General features: G+C 43.9%; 1 protein-coding gene across 1 annotated transcript in view; it reads right to left on the bottom strand.

Moving 5' to 3' along the window:
• Positions 1-14,531: 14,531 nt before the first annotated feature.
• LOC138350143 (uncharacterized) overlaps positions 14,532-19,179 on the bottom strand; it is a 13,990-nt gene continuing 9,342 nt past the window's right edge. The window contains exon 3 of the mRNA XM_069300460.1: positions 14,532-15,368. Within this exon, the coding sequence (XP_069156561.1) occupies positions 14,532-15,368 (837 nt within the window). The remainder of the gene's footprint in view (positions 15,369-19,179) is intronic.

Genomic DNA, 19,179 nt, shown 5'->3' with positions numbered 1-19,179 from the left:
ACAAACTGTCTGAAATACAACACAATAAAAAGGACTCAGGTGGAAGCTAAGTTTTCGAACGACCTGATGGCTTCACCTGTAGATGTGTGCAGACCCATAGGGGTGTGAGTGTACGTTATTTGATGTTCGAAAGGCGGGACCCGAAAGCTTAGCCCGGCTAGCCACAGGTAGGTGAGCACACACTTACACACATCACTTGTGGTCGCCCAAAAAACAAGGTCACGTGACACACTAAAAACACCAGAACACGAACAAACGACATAATTACACGGCCGCATCGATCGCTCTCACAATGTCACTGATAAATTAATAGTGGTGTAGTAAATGTTGACGTTGACCAAATGTTTGTGTGTATGTGTGGATTTACTATGTATTTACTATTTGCGCCTGTAGGATTGAGCTGTTAGCTCTTGAACCCCCGCCTTTCTAACCATCGCTTGACTGAGGAAATGAGTCACGACTTATTTTCCCCTATATATATTCCTGTATATATATCTACCCTATATATTTCCCCTACACACCCGCATCCTCAAGGGATGCAGCCCTTAGCAGCTGTCTAACTGCCATAAGTACCTATTTACTGCTAAGTCAACAAAGGCATCAGGTGAAAGATCCTCTGCCCACTTGTTTCCGTATCAGCCGGAAATCGAACCAAGGCCCTCAGAACTGCGACCTCCCAAGCGCTGTCACTCAGCCGCGAGGCCCTGTGGAAAAAAACCTCCACTCATTTGTTTATGCCACGGCCGGGAATCGAACACCCGCCCTTAGGACTACGACGTCTGAGTGCTGTCCAATCGCCTGAGAGAACATGTGTGTTTGTGTGATTATATATGCCTTTTTGTGGATATATATCTGTATTTTTTACTGTTTTTATATACTATTTGTACCTGCAGAACCGAGCTGCTATAGCTATAGGACCTCCACCTTGATATACATTTGTTGTTTAATGTTCAAATTTCCTTATATATGAATGAATAAATTTAAAACTTCAGATATGTGCACTCACCTTTAATTATGCTCAATAATAACACTCTTACATAATAGTTTAAATATCAATTGTATTTATTTACATGCATGTCAGTTTGAGAGAAATGTGAAAAAACTCTGTTTTTCCTTATGGTCAAATTGCCTTACAAAAAATATTAAGTTTATTTTTTTTAAATGCGGACAATTACCCTCAATTACGGTGAAAAATAACAATCAAGATATTGATTGGATATGGATATTTTCCAAATATCCATAGTAAAATAGTGTGGATATTTAAAATATTATACTTGCGTGCTATTTGTGGGTATAATTCGAAGTGATTGCACTTATATCCAGTTTTAAATTTATTAAGTTTATAAGGAAATTTGTTCATAAGGAAATTGGGAGCTTTTTCGCATAAAAAAAATTGTCATTTTTTGCTTATAAGAAAAAACGGTGATGTTTCGCATTTTACCAAAACTGACCTTCAGGCTGAGAAATATAAGATAGACATTTCAAATAGTGTGATTGAGTACTATTTTTTAACCATAATTGAAGGCGATTGCACATATTTGAAGATTTAAATTTAGTAATTTTATAAGGAAATTTTACCATAAGGGAAAATGGAGCATCTACCTGAACTGACCTCCAGTTTGAAAAAGGAGATGGATATTTGAAATATTATGCTTGAGTGTAATTTTTTAGCGTAATTCATGGTGATTAGACAGATTGGAATTTTTAATTTAGTAATTTTATAAGGAAATTTGAGTAAAATGTGAAAAATCTCCGTTTTTCCTTATTCTCAGATTTCCTTATAAAAGGACTAAATTTAAAACTTCAGAGACGTTCATGAATTACGCTAAAAAAATATTGTGCTCAAGGACAAAATTGTATAAATTCGTCTTACTTTTTAAACTGAAAGTCAATTTGAGTAAAATCTCATTTGCGTTCCATCTCCTACCAACGAAATCAGTGGAATGTGACTGTCCGGATCCATATATTCAGAGTTATTACCCATGGTGCCTTGGACGACCCGAGCACCGCCGAGTACCCTGCCTTATAATCTGTATAACTCCCAAGTCTTCATGTAAGTTATTTGTTAATTATACAACTCTATTAAAGAACAAGTATTTCGTTTCGTTGGAGTAAAGTCGTTTGCTTATAATGTTACTTAAAGTTTTTTTTCACTTTTCTTGTGATTGGATAATTATTTGAACATTTTCTGAAGCAAATATATTGCAAATGGCATTTACTAACACCTTCCACACTTACTCTTCACACTACCCCAACACTTCCTAGAGCCAACCCCAAACCCAAACCGACCCAGCCACCCCTACCAACTTCACCCACCCCCTCTACGAACTCACACTCACCGACTTCCCACTCTCCCACGTACAAGCAGGCAGCCCCTCTTACCCACAATCCAACTCCGATTACCCTCTATCGCTCTCCAACTCCTCCCCCACCCCACCCCACCCTTCAACCCCCACTCCTTCCCAATGGTTCGCTGCCAACAGTCTCCATCCTGCTAACAGGCAATAAGTCACGGCGAAATTGTCTCTTTGTTTTGAGTGATATGAAAGAGAAATTGTCCCGATATTGTCCTTATGACTCCTGATATATTGACGGCGCTTCAGCTGTTGACAGAGGCAACTTTGGTCAATGTTTCCTGTGATGTGTTGACCCACTTGAGGTGGGGCCTGTGCTGTGCCCTTTCCCCTCCCCTTTGAGGTGGACCTAACCCTACTTGAGATGGACCTTGTAGGGGAGGTTTTCCCATTTGAGGTTGACCTTGTGGTATGCTGATCCTCTTGAGGTGGACCTTATGGTGAGTTTAACTACTTGAGGTGGGCTTGTGGTATTCTGATTCTCAAGAGGTGGATCTTTTCGAGTTTAATCTTCGCCAAGAAGATTCTCAGAATCGTTTGTTTTATTTGGATTTTGTGTTCAAAGGGATCAGCAAGATCCTGTTGATCTTGCTGATCCTGATCTAGAACTCATAGCAGGACCGGTTGAGCTGAGACCTACGAGACAGGATTTTCGGTGGTCCTGGAGAGTGAGATATGTGGTCGTGCTGAGGATCGATGATTCGTGCAGAGTCGTTCTGTAAGGAGTCATTAGTTCTAACTATTGAAGTGGACTGGAAAGTCCTGAAGTGGATTGGAAAATCCTGGAAAGTATTCTTCTGTTTTTCAGGAAAGTTCTCTGGTCCTGGAAGGTGTTCTTCAGTCTTTCAGGAAGTTCTTTAATAATGGAAAGTGATTTTTAGTCCATTGGGAATTTTTTTTTTTTTAATTGAGTTTTCGTGAAGAATGTCTTCAGTCCTTCAGGAAAGTCTTGTGTGGAAAGTGCTCATCAATCCTTCCTGAATTAAGTTCTCTGGTTCTTGAAAGCGCTCTTCAGTCCTTCAGGAAGTTTTTTTAATGGTCCTGTAAAGTGTTCTTAAGTCATTTAAGAATATCTTTGGTACGTAAAAATAATCTTTAGTCTCAAGGATGTTCTTTAGCCGGATCTCTGGTCTACGAATGGGCGTCTTTAATTCTTAAGGGGATTAAATTATCCTTTCCAAAGCAAATAAAGACCAGATTTGCGACCAAATAAAGATTATTTGGTCGCAAAGAGGTTCAGTGGCATTGTAGTGGTACATGTGAATCTTCCTAATGGGCATGCATACGCAAACCCTGCTAATGGGCCTTTAATATGAAGCGTTTTATCATAATTTGCATATATATGTAGATTTTTCGATGTGGCGTTTATATATATATATATATATATATATATATATATATATATATATATATATATATATATATATATATATATATATATATATATATATATATATATATATATATCTTTCTAACGAGCGGTTTATGTGTGGATGTTGCTAGTATGCGTGTACCTGTAAATCTTCCTAATGGAGGGTTCGTGGGCCTCCAAAGTCTTCACAGTTCTGACCACATTATAACTGTGGTGGGGCAAGGCGGCGAGACCCCACACAGGCTACTGAATGCCAGCACTAACCTGTTATTTACGGTAATCCAGGATCACCTTCGCCAGATTGCGCTTGCCACTAATGATGCCTTTATGGTACCGCTACCAGGACCTGCCGCTGGTCCTGTAGTCGATGGGCTTAAACTTCAAGGCAGAGCAGGAGCGCTAAGACTGTCCCCAACACCGACTCAAACTAGTGTTATATTTTCCCCCAGGATATGTTTGAGACACCGTGACTCGGTTCCACTTACGACGGTGTTCTCGTGATCGTTTCACAGTAGTAAAGGGTTCCTTGTGACGGGGTGTGCTCGGGATAGATTCACCGTAGTAGAGCGCTTCCAGAAAGAGGAACAGCACTAGTATGATAACGTGACCAGTATGATTAAATAAATAATTTGATTACAGGATTCTGAAAAACCAACATGGTGTTATGCTGAAAATATTTTTAAATAATGTATTTTCCCGGTTCCCTGGCTCTAGTACAGTATTTCCCCCGGTTCTCTGGTTCCTATGCAGTATTTTCCCCGGTTCTCTGGTTCTAGTTTAGTATTCCCCCGGTTCTCTGGTCCTAGTATAGTATTTCCTCCGGTTCTCTGGTTCTAATTCAGTATTATTCTCAGTTTTCTGGTTCCAGTACAGTATTTTCCCCGGTTCTCTGCTGCTGGTTCGGTATGACCCCATATCAGGGGTAAGGAAATGTGTGTCTATATATTTTTGTTGCGCAAATATTTGAGTTAATCGCGAGTAAAACAAGATATGAGAATGAATGTTGACTGCGATATTACCAGATATGCAACAGAGGGAGTCACTCCAGGGAGACTATGCAACAGAGGGAGTCACTCGAGGGAGACTATGCAACAGAGAGAGTCACTCCAGGGAGACTATGCAACAGAGGGAGTCACTCCAGGGAGACTATGCAACAGAGGGAGTCACTCGAGGAAAGCTATGCAAGAGAGGGAGTCACTCGAGGAAGCCTATACAACAGAGGGAGTCACTCGAGGAAGCTTATACAACAGAGGGATTCAGTCGAGGAAGCCTATACAACAGAGAGTTACTCGAGGGAGTCTATGCAACAGAGGAAGTCACTCGAGGAAGCCTATGCAACAGAGGGAGTCACTCGAGGAAGCCTATACAACAGAGGGAGTCACTCGAGGGAGCCTATACAACAGAGGGAGTCACTCGAGGGAGCCTATACAACAGAGGGAGTCACTCGAGGGAGCCTATACAACAGAGGGAGTCACTCGAGGAAGCCTATGCAACAGAGGGAGTCACTCGAGGGAGCCTATGCAACAGAGGGAGTCACTCGAGGAAGCCTATACAACAGAGGGAGTCACTCGAGGGAGCCTATGCAACAGAGGGAGTCACTCGAGGGAGCCTATGCAACAGAGGGAGTCACTCGAGGGAGCCTATGCAACAGAGGGAGTCACTCGAGGGAGCCTATGCAACAGAGGGAGTCACTCGAGGGAGCCTATGCAACAGAGGGAGTCACTCGAGGGAGCCTGTACAACATCCAAGAAATGGAATAATTTTTCTTCAAGAATAAATGCTATATACTATATATTTAGAACAAATATATGTTACATTTAAAGGCCTCAGCATTAATCTTTTTTTAGCTCTATTGTAAAACGTTGTATTAAAAAATAAATTAAATTAATGCGCAGTAAATACCTTAAATGCAATAGAAAAAAGCAGGAGAAGAGTAAGGTTATTAACGCTGAGAATGAGTGAAATCTTGTGTTGGACGTCTGAGTGTTGACACTGCCAGGAAGCGACGCATCAAGCCAACTTATCAACAGAGAAATCCTCCCAGACCCACTCTCAGACACTGCTAGTTTCCGCTTTCCTTATTTTCTCTTCTGCTTGATGGACCTTCCTCGACTCTCCTTCGTCACCTCCACCCCCTTCCCCCCCGATCTCCAGCTCCCTTAACCCCTTACTTCACCCAATCAACCCGGCCCTTCTCACACCAATGGGATGTATACTTTGAGAGGTCTAACCCCCATTTTCTGAGTGAATATGTAGTCTGAGAATTTTTTTTAGTCCTCGACAGTGTTTAATACTAAAGCATATATGCTGGATGGTCAGTAAATGATCGTGGTCTTGTGGTATTGTGCTATTGTGGTCTCGAGCTATTGTGGTCGCCTTTATAACCCTCCAGAGGTTGATAGGCCTTTAGATCAACACCAAACCAAACCTTCCCTCGATCTCCTGAGGGGAATTTTGAGTGGCAGCAGCCTTTGTAACATGAAACTCCACTTACACGGCGCCTTCTCCTGGGATTGGAATGAAAGAAAGGGCCTAAGACTGGTTACTTTATAGTTTGTTCCCAGTGGCTTTAATCCTGTTACTGCTTGCACTTGGTAAAGCTGGTGTTCCTGGAAGCAGCTTCTAAAGCTCCTTATTGGCCTGTTATCACATTGACTAACTGCAGGATTAATTAATTAAAACCACTGATAATACAAATGAATGAAACACCAGTTTACTCTATGCAAGGCCCAAATAAAAAATAAACAAAGTACAATCAATGTTAATAATCAAATGACTATAGGCTTATGAACACTAACACACGTTAATATACACAACTTGGTAATAAATCACATGAATACCTCACATGAAGTGTAACACATAACCTCAAGCAAATAACAAACACCACTTAATTTCAGCTGGTACATCCAGTCCTAATCCCAACCCTTCGACGACTGACTCTAAATCCACTCCGACTGACAGTGTGAGCTCCCCTGACACACTGGAGCCACAACCCCCACATAAATAACCCATAATCCATACTTCCTCACTGTGATAACACTACCATACACTTACTAACATACGTATTAAATACATGAGAAACAATATACTCATATCATTATACTTCATACTCTGAAATTATTTTCCTTTCAGTGACACGTACAGCTGGTACCACTGACGTTCACACAAACTGATCTTGTCATATACCCGTCCAGCACCAGTGATCATACTCGTATACCACTCCACTTACCAACTCTTATACAGTATAATACAACAGTGTAATATAATAGCATAACTGCAACACAATCACATAAAAAACATAACATATCACTATGCAATGAAATCAGAAATATGGACAACTGTAATACATAACTAATTGAGGTGTGATGAAAAGTATTATATTTAAATTGAATAGTTAGGTACCAGGTACATGCCTGAATAATAACAATATATCACAGGAGATCAATGCCGCTTCATTCTGCCCGTAGTCTTCATATCTCACGAGAAACAAACATCGCAGACTCTACAACCACACACACACACACACCGTAGACTCTACAACCACACACGCGCACACCGTAGGCTCTACAACCACACACACACACACCGTAGGCTCTACAACGACACACACACATACACCGTAGACTCAACAACCAACCACACACACACACACACCATAGGCTCTTCAACCACACACACACACACACACCGTAGGTTCATCAACCACACACACACACACACCGTAGGCTCTTCAACCACACACACACACACACCGTAGGCTCTTCAACCACACACACACACACACACCGTAAGGTCTTCAACCCCACACACACACAAACGTCTGTGTGCTCGCAATGAGCCACGGACCGTCGCAGATGAGCAGATATTCAGGGAGTCATTCTGGCCTCAGACGCCCTGGGCCATGTAGGAGTGTTGATCTTGCCGTAGCGGCCACAAGATCACTCCAGCACCTCGCACTGCAGCCCACACGATGAAACAATGACCCCGAGATCGAAGCTTTCATCCCCTGAAGCAATAGACTCGGTGGAAGAAGCATTGTCATCATTTGACAAGCGACAAAATTTAAATTGGTTCCCGCCGATAAACTGATGCTCGGTAATCCAAGCAAGCGCCATTAGTACGATATATTTCCATTTCATTTGACGCTGCGGTTCATTCCGTCAAAATTGCTGAGCATTAAGTGTGAGAAGTTACGTCTATCGCAACACATTTCAGGCTCTTGGCGGGTATGGCCGAGTACCGGGATCTCCTGGTACTGGAAAGAATCTCCTGGTACCGGGAAGGATCTCCTGGTACTGGAAAGGATCTCCTGGTACCGGGAAGGATCTCCTGGTACCGGGAAGGATCTCCTGGTACCGGAAAGACTCTCCTGGTACTGGGGGAGCCGCCCCGCAACGTAATGCCCCCCATATGAAGCACTCCAACAGCGTTCAATTAACAGTGGAATGGATAGTGACCTGCGGTGAAGTGAGGCGCCACGAGGTAAACCTCCGCACGGTGACATAGATAGTGACTGATAATGAGAGAAGTTGTGTACAGTGTAGAGCAGGAGTAGGGGGTAGAGGGGGAAGGGGAAGGAATATGTACACTGAGAGGTGTGGATGTTGGTTTCTCGGTTACTTGAACGCAGAATTTACATGTGGTTATTGAGCAGTGGCGGAGAGGATCGGTGGCACCGTCAATAACACTACAACCGGGGACACCTCCCGCAACAACAACAACAACCCCCTGCTACAACAACAACAACAACCCCTCAGCATTATCTCCCTCGGGGACCGGCTCTCCAGCCCGCACAATCTGCACTTGGGATTGGTGTCTCAGCTGGAATTAAACAGTCGGGCTGGGGAGACGCAGCCGGCTAACAAGACGCTGGGAATGGAATTCCTCGCAAATTATTAGTGATGGACGGTCGAAGCCATTAGAATATAATTTCGGTTTTCAGGCCTGTGGATTCGGGTTCACTCACGCGACAGCCGTTAGTCTTAGACACCCCCGCCACCTCATGGACACACTACATGCTAATTGCGTCTATTTGCATGCAAGGGGAAATAAGCAGGGGGGGGGGTTAATACGAGAACGATTCAGAGAAAGTAGTTGGGTAGTAATTGTACGGTGTTTATGGGGGATTACTGAGGTGCTCTTAGGGTTGTACACACACTTGGTCAAATCGGAAAGTGTGTGTGTATATATACGTTTGTCCGCTGTTTTGAGGTCGACTTGATCACTTGTAGTTGTGAGCCTGAGTCTGATGACGGTAACAGCTCTTGGTTACACGCCAGAATACACTCTTTAGTACATGGAACTCAAAGAACTAAACTAAACTCTAAAAACTAAAGTACTCTTTAGTTTTAAACTAAAGTTTTAATTTTAGTTTTAGTTTAAAGTTTTAGTTTTAGTTTTTTAAGGAACTAAAGTACTCTTTAGTACCTGTGAGTTCACTAACTGTAGTGGGTTGCATCCTTGTGTCGTTGGCTAAGGGGAGGGGGGGGGGAAGGAGCCCTCGATAACCAACACAGACTTCCTGTCTTTGACAATGGAAAACCCAAACCCAAATAAACCTCTACCTTATTTAGATTCAGAGACCTGTTCGTGCCCAATAATCATCCAATATCCAATCACACTATATATATAAAGTTCATATATACATTGATAAAACACTAACGAGAACATAATTTTTTACTATTTCCTTCCCAGGATGGTCACTAATGAGGGACTCACACACTGGGATAATTAGTTCATTAGTGTCGGGGTCTGGACAGAATGCAGAGCTGCTCACACCTCCTTCTGATAATGACTATAACTCACTTGGCCTCATTTAATTTAATTTCTTCTGACTTTAACTAGACAAGTGTCAGGGGAAGCTGTGGTGGTGATGGTTGGGGGGATGAAGATGATTGTGGTGGTGATGGTTGGGGGGATGAAGATGATTGTGGTGGTGATGGTTGGGGGGATGAAGATGATTGTGGTGGTGGCTGGATGAAGTGTAACACCATTGTTGTTTGTTGTTTTAGATTTAGCTGCTCAGAACGAAGTGTCCATGTAGCACGGGCTATGGTGAGCCCGTAATGTAACACCATAAATGATTTTATATAATATTTTGCATACAACGAGAGTCAGTCACACAGCATATTGGTGGCGCCAGGCTGTCGGTCTTAGCATTTCAAAAGTCACATCTTTCAAATGTTAATTGTTTATATGTTGAGTAGAGGTCAGGTCGCACTATGTGACCTTGTTTTCTGTTAAGCTGATAATTGCAGACCGGTGGCTGTGTTGTTTCCATCAAACAAGCCGCTGTCTAGGTGTGGATGGTAGATAGCCATAGGTTATCTCCTACCTAAACTCCTACTTGCTATCTCCTAGCCAGCGGAATTTAGCGCCCGGTTTCACCTGTTGTTGTTGTTTAAGATTCGCTGCCTGGAACAAAAAGTCCCAAGTAGCACGGGCTATGGTGAGCCCGTAGTTGCCCCGAGTTTCACCTTAAATACCCGTGGAACTGTACATTAGATATCAGATAGAGACATATATGTATTGCAAGATACAGACAGGGAGAGAGGAGCCTCGCTAGGTCTACACAGGCCTGTCCCCCAACCCGGTGGGGACTCTGTCACTGAAATGGTTGAGTTATGATATCCATTTGATTGTGAATTTTCCTGGATATATTTCCTGCAAATTAATAATTGATTAACTTACTTTTTAAATTGCCTTTAATTCTGATATCTAGATCCTGGATCGTGAAAGCTAGAGTGGCGAGCACTCTGAAGTTTACTGGCTTAAGATTATGACTTAAAGATTTTTGACTGTATGATTTACATGATAACAGTTGTTACGTGATAACGTCAGTTAACACTGTGGTACAGACAAGTTCCATTCCTTGTCTTATAAATAACTCTTGAATGGGTGATGGCAGCATTTTCCTCCTTTATATCTCTTTCCTCCCCCACCCATTTTCTCTCATTCTAAATTTTCCCTTTCTCCTGACCACTCTTCCTCACTCCTCCCTTCCACCTCTCTACCTTCCTCCCTCTATGCGTTTTCTTCCTTTCTTTCTCCAATTTCCGATACGTTACAATGGTTTTTTGTTACAGAAGATGGTGGTAGTGAATGAAGATGATTGTGGTGGTGGGGAGATGAAGATGATTGTGGTGGTGGGGAGATGAAGATGATTGTGGTGGTGGTGGTGGATGACGACTATAGTGGTGCCGGTGACAGTGGTATTTAGCTTAACAGTGCTTACCTAAATGAGGTTTCTGGAACGAGATTCTGCTCATATGTTCCAGCTTCCCAACCTGTCATAGCTCTTATTAAAAGTTATATATGAGGACAGTTCCTATTATTTCCCCTCTTTAGGTCGTTGGACTTGCTTGCTGCCCTTACACTGAAGACGTGTTTCCTCACATCCCTTGTGGCTCATCTGAGTGGCTAACTTCCCTGCATGTTGTCTCATCACAAAGGTGTTCGTCTGAAATAATCTGCTTTTTATTTCAGGATACACCTGAGTATTTTATATGTCTGGATGATGTTCCGTCTATTTCTCATTTCTTCAAGTGTCCTTTAGCTTTATCTGCTTATCTTAGTAACACAAATTGTTATGCATCAATGTTCGTCATGTACAGTTAGAGGTCGGGGCTGCAAGCTGGTGCTATGGACACCAGCACTTTTCGAACATGTGATGTGCAAAAGAATTTTGAATATATCAATATTTAGGTTCCTGATTGGCTGTGTTTGACAGCTTTGCATATTTTGCTGATGTGCTCAGGTTGATATGTGCTTCCGGATACAGATTCGGTGTTATGTCATCTCTAAAATCTTGTCTCTCTCTCTCTCTCTCTCTCTCTCTCTCTCTCTCTCTCTCTCTCTCTCTCTCTCTCTCTCTCTCTCTCTCTCTCTCTCTCTCTCTCTCTCTGTAGATTCTTACCCTCACATTACATATATTGTTCCTCAGGCCACTGTACTCTTGCTCCATCACCATAACTTTGCACTTGCTATTGAATTCTAGTTCGTGTGTCGGCCCACGCCTGCTGCACTACCACGTCTTCCTGGAGGCACTTGAGGTCCTAGTTTGTCCTGATTTTCCTTGCCATATACATTAGAATAGTTCTCGGTCTTGAATTTTTATTTTATTTTACTATTATTTTATTAATCTGATTCACCTGTTTTTTGTGTGGACCAGCGTAAGAGATCTCGGTGTTGGTACGGATCTGACAAGCATCCTCGCCTCCTTTCTCTCCCCTACCTTTTTATTCTTATTTCTTTCTTCCCGTCTGTCCGTCCCTCCTTTCCTTTCTTCCATCTCTTCCTCTTTATCTCAAGTCCTTCCCATCTCTTTACCTCCTCTTCCCTCCCCCCCAGACATGCACTCGAGACAAAAGCGATTTCAACAACATTCAACAAGAACAAAATACATTTTTTTACTCCGCTCTTATAATTTACTGGTGTTTTTTTTTTAAGGAGAAATGCTATTTATTTTGTGCTATCAGATTTTCCTGTCCCCAAGGACAGTTACCACCAGTGAACGGCACTTCCTGCGGCACTGTCTAAATTTCTGTGGCACTATCTAGCCTCACTTGTCATTGTTTAACTTCCCGTAGCACTGTCTGACTTCCCGTGTCGTTGTCCAAGCTTCCTGTGGCACTGTCCAACATTCCGTGACACTGCCCAAGCTTCCTGTGGCACTGTCCAACATTCTGTGACACTGCCCAAGCTTCCTGTGGCACAGAGGAACTTACCTGAACTTTAAGAACACACAAGATGCTATAATGCCATATAAAAAACTTAAAGAAATCGTACGAACACAACTAATTATTATGTAAAACCGTATTCCCAAATTCCCAAAATGAAATACACAACTTGACCACATTTTCAGAAGCCTCTTCGAAATTATTCTCACAGCGATACACGCAAACTGTAACTAATCCTTGCAACGCCAATTATCCCAAGATTTCATTAACGTTCATTCCTAACGTACATTCACTAACGTACATTAACGTACATTCCTGACTGCAAGATGCAACTGTCAATTGACTCGTCACGTTATCAAAGCCTCCCGCCGCTGCCCCCCCTAGTCCCACACCGAGGTAATTACGCCCATAACGACCATTAGTCTGGAACAGATCAATTACAGGGCAGCTGAAGTCCTCATGATGGATGGTCGCTCTCGTGTTGGAGGAGAGAGAGAGAGAGAGAGAGAGAGGGAGAGAGAGAGAGAGAGAGAGAGAGAGAGAGAGAGAGAGAGAGAGAGAGACAGACAGACAGACAGACAGACAGACAGAGACAGACAGACAGACAGACAGACAGACAGACAGACAGACAGACAGACAGACAGACAGACAGAGAGAGAGAGAGAGAGAGAGAGAGAGAGAGAGAGAGAAAGAGAAGAACCTAGTTAACCTTAACCGGTTGCAAAGTGAAAAAATAAATTAAAAAAGACCCATTGGTGACAGGCAAAAAGGTACAGTTTAGCGTGTGAGCTAACCCTCAGTTAAAGTTAATTTGAAGCTAAAAGCTAAAAGCTAAGCTAAAAGCTAAAAGCTAAAAGCTAAGCTAAAAGTTAATTTGCTAACCCACATTCGGTTTATAATAGGGAAAAAAGGCAACATTTATGATTGATATCAAATTGGATGAATTTATATCGAAATGGGCGACAGGAAGGAAAGCTTGCTGACCGGCAATAATATAGCAGGGAAAAACATGCCTTGATGATGGTTATTGATATCTTGTGACAGCTTAAATGGTTATTGATATCTTGTGACAGCTTAAATGGTTATTGATATCTTGTGACAGCTTAAATGGTTATTTAAATTTATACTGGGGTGTTGCTGTTCTATAACGTTCATCTGAACCTACTTTTTTGGGTTACTTATTTCCAGCAACAGTAGTAATGGTTATTTATCTCTTGATTTATCCCTAATGGTCGTTGACATATTTCAATATAATAATGGTCTCTTACAAGAGATTTAAGTGCTACTGGTCTCTTGATCCCCCCGTACCAGACCTAATGGTTACAGGTCTTCCTGTACCAGGCTTAGTGGTTACAGGTCTTTTTTGTACCAGGCTTAGTGGTTACAGGTCTTTTTCGTACCAGGCTTAGTGGTTACAGGTCTTTTTTGTACCAGACTTAGTGGTTACAGGTCTTTTTTGTACCAGGCTTAGTGGTTACAGGTCTTTTTTGTACCAGACTTAGTGGTTAAAGGTCTTTTTTGTACCAGGCTTAGTGGTTACATGTCTTTTTTTTACCAGGCTTACTGGTTACAGGTCCTTTTTGTACCAGACTTAGTGGTTAAAGGTCTTTTTTGTACCAGGCTTAGTGGTTACAGCAGGTACAGCTGGGTGACACAGAGACGACAGGGACGTGATGGACAGCCACAGTAATATTAAGTTGATCAAATACAGGAATGGTATGGTTAAAATCAATCTCTCTCTCTCTCTCTCTCTCTCTCTCTCTCTCTCTCTCTCTCTCTCTCTCTCTCTCTCTCTCTCTCTCTCTCTCTCTCTCTCTCTCTCTCTCTCTCTCCCCCCTTCACAACCCTCCACTACTCAGCGCACACCCCATCCCGCCTATAATGGCTCATCAATCTCAATTATTTTCCCATAAGCAACAGTGTCTACTAACAACTATCTGCCATAACACCCTCAACGACCTATAACCACCTTTATGAGTAAATTTTCCTGCTCTTTACCCTGGTAACCGAGGTCCAGCACGGCATTTACGGCTCGTGGATCAGGGAGCTGGGGCCAGGCCGGCCCTACCCTTGACCCTCGGTAATGTGGCAGTGTACAGTGCCTCGGGTTGATGTCTGGGCGGGGACTTATCCGGGTGGCGGGGATGCTCCTTCCTGGTTGTGTGGGGGAGGGGTGACCTCTTCCTGGTTGTGTGGGGAAGGGGCGACATCTTCCTGCTTGTGTGGGGGAGGGGTGACCTCTTCCTGCTTGTGTGGGGGAGGGGCGACATCTTCCTGGTTGTGTGGGGGAGGGGTGACCTCTTCCTGCTTGTGTGGGGGAGGGGTGACCTCTTCCTGCTTGTGTGGGGGAGGGGTGACATCTTCCTGGTTGTGTGGGGGAGGGGTGACATCTTCCTGGTTGTGTGGGGGAGGGGTGACCTCTTCCTGGTTGTGTGGGGGAGGGGTGACATCTTCCTGGTTGTGTGGGGGAGGGGTGACCTCTTCCTGGTTGTGTGGGGGAGGGGTGACATCTTCCTGCTTGTGTGGGGGAGGGGTGACATCTTCCTGGTTGTGTGGGGGAGGGGTGACCTCTTCCTGCTTGTGTGGGGGAGGGGTGACCTCTTCCTGCTTGTGTGGGGGAGGGGTGACATCTTCCTGGTTGTGTGGGGGAGGGGTGACCTCTTCCTGCTTGTGTGGGGGAGGGGTGACCTCTTCCTGCTTGTGTGGGGGAGGGGTGACATCTTCCTGGTTGTGTGGGGGAGGGGTGACCTCTTCCTGGTTGTGTGGGGGAGGGGTGACCTCTTCCTGCTTGTGTGGGGAAGGGGTGACATCTTCCTGGTTGTGTGGGGGAGGGGTGACATCTTCCTGGTTGTGTGGGGGAGGAGTGACATCTTCCTGGTTGTGTGGGGGAGGGGCGACATCTTCCTGGCTGTGTGGAGGAGGGGCGACATCTTCCTGGCTGTGTGGGGGAGGGGCGACCTCTTCCTGGTTGTGTGGGGGAGGAGGGGGCGGGGAATAAAGAAGATTGAGAGCCACAAATGAAAGAAAAGTTTAGAAATGGGCAGTAGTGTGAGTTGGATATTCCTCTCCCTTCTTCCCCCCCCCCCCTCTCCCCCTTCCCCTTCCCCCTCCCCCTGCCCCTTCCCCCTCCCCCTTCCCCCCCCCCACCTCCAATCCCCTAATGGTTCCCTAACCATAACTTGATATTAAGGAGCAGACATCAGGTGTTGCTGTTGGACAGTTTTATGCAGAGCCGGATATAGTCCGGCTGTATTGAGTACTGTATTGAGTAGACATGGGCCAATAGCCCCCATGTCTACTCAATAGACTTAAGCGTCCGGCCTACAACCTTAGATAGACACGATCTCTTATATATGATGAGCCATCAAGGGCGCTGGTAACCCCCGTCTACCGTTATCCTCCGAGTGTGGGGGAACGTGACTCCAACGGGAAGGGACTATAATGACAATAATGAATGATGGAAAGGAATGTTGCCCAAGCCACTTGAACGGTCGGGGGATTGAACGCCGACCTGCATGAAGCGAGACCGTCGCTCTATACCGTCCAGCCTGAGTGGTTGGGCGACTCCAACGGGGAACAATTGACGTAAGTTGGTGGACAAATATATATAAGTCTTACTCAACCACTTGGGCTGGACGGTAGAGTGACGGTCTCGCTTCATGCACGTCGGCGTTCAATCTCCGAGCGTCCAAGTGGTTAGGCACCATTCCTTCCTCCCGTCCCATTCCAAATTCTTATCCTGATCCCTTCCAAGTGCTATATACTGTTCATGACTTTGCGCTTTTCCATAATTCCCTCCTTCCTCGCCGATCTGAAAGGACAGAAGGGAGTTTGCAAGATAAAATGTAGACGCAGATAACTGGTTATACCTGTCGCGCTGATAGCACGTGTCTACTTGCTATCAGCGCTACAGATATATATATATATATATATGTCGTACCTAGTAGCCAGAACACACTTCTCAGCCTACTATTCAAGGCCCGATTTGCCTAATAAGCCAAGTTTTCATGAATTAATTGTTTTTCGACAACCTAACCTACCTAACCTAACCTAACCTACCTTTTTCGGCTACCTAACCTAACCTAACCTATAAAGATAGGTTAGGTTAGGTTAGGTAGGGTTGGTTAGGTTCGGTCATATATCTACGTTAATTTTAACTCCAATAAAATAAAATTAACATCATACATAATGAAATGGGTAGCTTTATCATTTCATAAGAAAAAAATTAGAGAAAATATATTAATTCAGGAAAACTTGGCTTATTAGGCAAATCGGGCCTTGCATAGTAGGCTCAGAAGTGCGTTCTGGCTACTAGGTACGACATATATATATATATATATATATATATATATATATATATATATATATATATATATATATATATATAAATATATATATATATATATATATGTTCGTCTACTTACTATTGTGAGTATTCTATTGTGGTTTATAATCCTAATACCATAGCCCTGATTAGCCATTCGTGCCAGATATTGTCTCCCGAAGGGATTATAGACCTTAAGATTTTCTACAGTCCCTTGACCCACATCGTCACTTAGATCGGTGGGTAGAGCGAGCGCTTCCTGCATGGTCGTCGCTCGATCTCCGATAGTCCCACTGGTTGAGCTCCGATCCTTCACTCTGCCCTCATATCCCCAGCTCCCAGTCCTCTCAGATCCCTTATGAGGAATTACCCCTTATGCAGGCTTAACGCTTTCTCCTGATAATTACCTTACTTTGACCCATATTGCTTATGATCAATTGCCATTTTTTTTTTTAATTCCATTCAGTGATTCCGATTAACCTTAGAGTTCACAGTCAAGTATAATGAGTTGTGCGTAAAACAGTCGTGTTGGGAAGCAATTTACGAGTCGCGCGTTCGAACTCCCGCGAGCATTCCAAACGTGTTTCCTCAAGGCGCTCATAAGAGCAGCGGAAGAAGTGGGGGGGGGGGGGACGGAGGCAGTAAAGCTGCAGTTTGGGAGCGCTGTGACGGGGGAAGGGGGGGTGGTAATTGCTTTATTAGTAAGCTTAGACAGTATGGCCGGCTACCGTTCGGCCATACAGATACACACCTTCCCCCCCCCCCTCCCTCCTGCTTCCTCCCCCAACACTACATCTACACCCCCCCTATCCACACACACCCATCTACACCATGCCCCCCCCCCCACTCCCCATCTACACCTCGGACCAGATTCACGAAGCAGTTACGCAAGCACTTACGAACGTGTACTTCTTTCCTCAATCTTTGACGGATTTGGCTACATTTATTAAACAATTTACAAGCGTGAAAACTTCCCAATTAACTGTTGTTATTGTTATAAACAGCCTCCTGGTGCTTCGGAGCTCATTGACTGCTTAATAATTGTAAACAAAGCCGCCAAAGATTGAGAAAAGATGTACAGGTTCGTAAGTGTTTGCCGAACTGCTTCGTGAATCTGGCCTTTCGGCCAGACTCAAGTAGCCAGCGTCTTATTAGCTGCGTCTTCAAAATCTCTGGAATGCCTCCCGCTTAAAAACAATTTAATTATTCTCTCTGTGATGTTCCCAGCGGACCAGGACGTGTTTTTATTGTTTTATTTAGTGGGTACAGTAGATATTAGAGCACCACGAGCCTCCACAGTAGATATTAGAGCACCACGAGCCTCTACAGTAGATATTTGAGCACCATGAGCCTCTACAGTAGATATTATAGCACCACGAGCCTCCACAGTAGATATTAGAGCACCATGAGCCTCCACAGTAGATATTAGAGCACCACAAGACTCTACAGTAGATATTAGAGCACCACGAGCCTTCACAGTAGATATTAGAGCCCCACGAGCCTCCACAGTAAATATTAGAGCACCACGAGTCCCCACAATGTATATTAAAGCACTACAAGCCTCCAACGAGCCTCTACAGTCAATATTAGAGAATTTTCAGCCCTCACAGTAGATATTAGGGTACTTTGAGCCCCACAGTAGATATTAGGGTACTTTGAGCCCCACAGTAGATATTAGAGTACTTTGAGCCCCACAGTAGATATTAGGGTACTTTGAGCCCCACAGTAGATATTAGAGTACTTTGAGCCCCACAGTAGATATTAGAGTACTTTGAGCCCCACAGTAGATATTAGAGTACTTTGAGCCCCACAGTAGATATTAAAGTATCATGAACTCCTAAAGTAGATATTAGAGTACCTTGAGCCCCTTAAATGTATATCAGACCAATCAAACATAAGCCCTTGAAAAATCTTGACACTACCTAAGCTATCTTAGATAAATTACTAGTACATGTTACAAAATTTATTTCTCGGTTGTCAGTCTCTCCCTCTCTCTCTCGACCCTCTCTGCCATACACTTTCGCTCTCACACCTATTTCATATGCACTCTTTCCTCCATCCCTTTCACACACTCTCACTATCTCTCATCAGCTTATCGGCATTTTACTCTACCCCTCTCTCTTTCTCCCTCTCTCCTTCCTTTCTTATCTCTCTATCTCTCTCAGTCTGTCTCTTTCTCTCTCTGGTTCCGTCTCATTCTCTTCCTCTCAGAGCTTCTCATTACATCACCCAGGTAATGACCCCTCGTTAGCACCGTTGGTCCGCCTTCCCCCCTCCGGTCTCCCCCGTGGTCACTATTATTGCCAGGTCTCAGCTAGGTCTCAGCTTGGTCCCAGGTCAAGTTCAAGCCAGGATTCAAGTCAGGCCCAAGCCAGCTCAAAAGTCAGATATAAAGCAGGGCCGTGCCAGGTCCAAAGCCAGGCACAAGAGAGGCCAAGCCAGGATTCGACT

This window comes from Procambarus clarkii, chromosome 44 (genome assembly GCF_040958095.1).
Source record: "Procambarus clarkii isolate CNS0578487 chromosome 44, FALCON_Pclarkii_2.0, whole genome shotgun sequence".
Taxonomy (NCBI): Eukaryota; Metazoa; Arthropoda; class Malacostraca; order Decapoda; family Cambaridae; genus Procambarus; species Procambarus clarkii.
The sequence above is the reverse complement of the archived record's forward strand: the minus strand, read 5'-3'. Positions and strand labels throughout refer to the sequence as shown.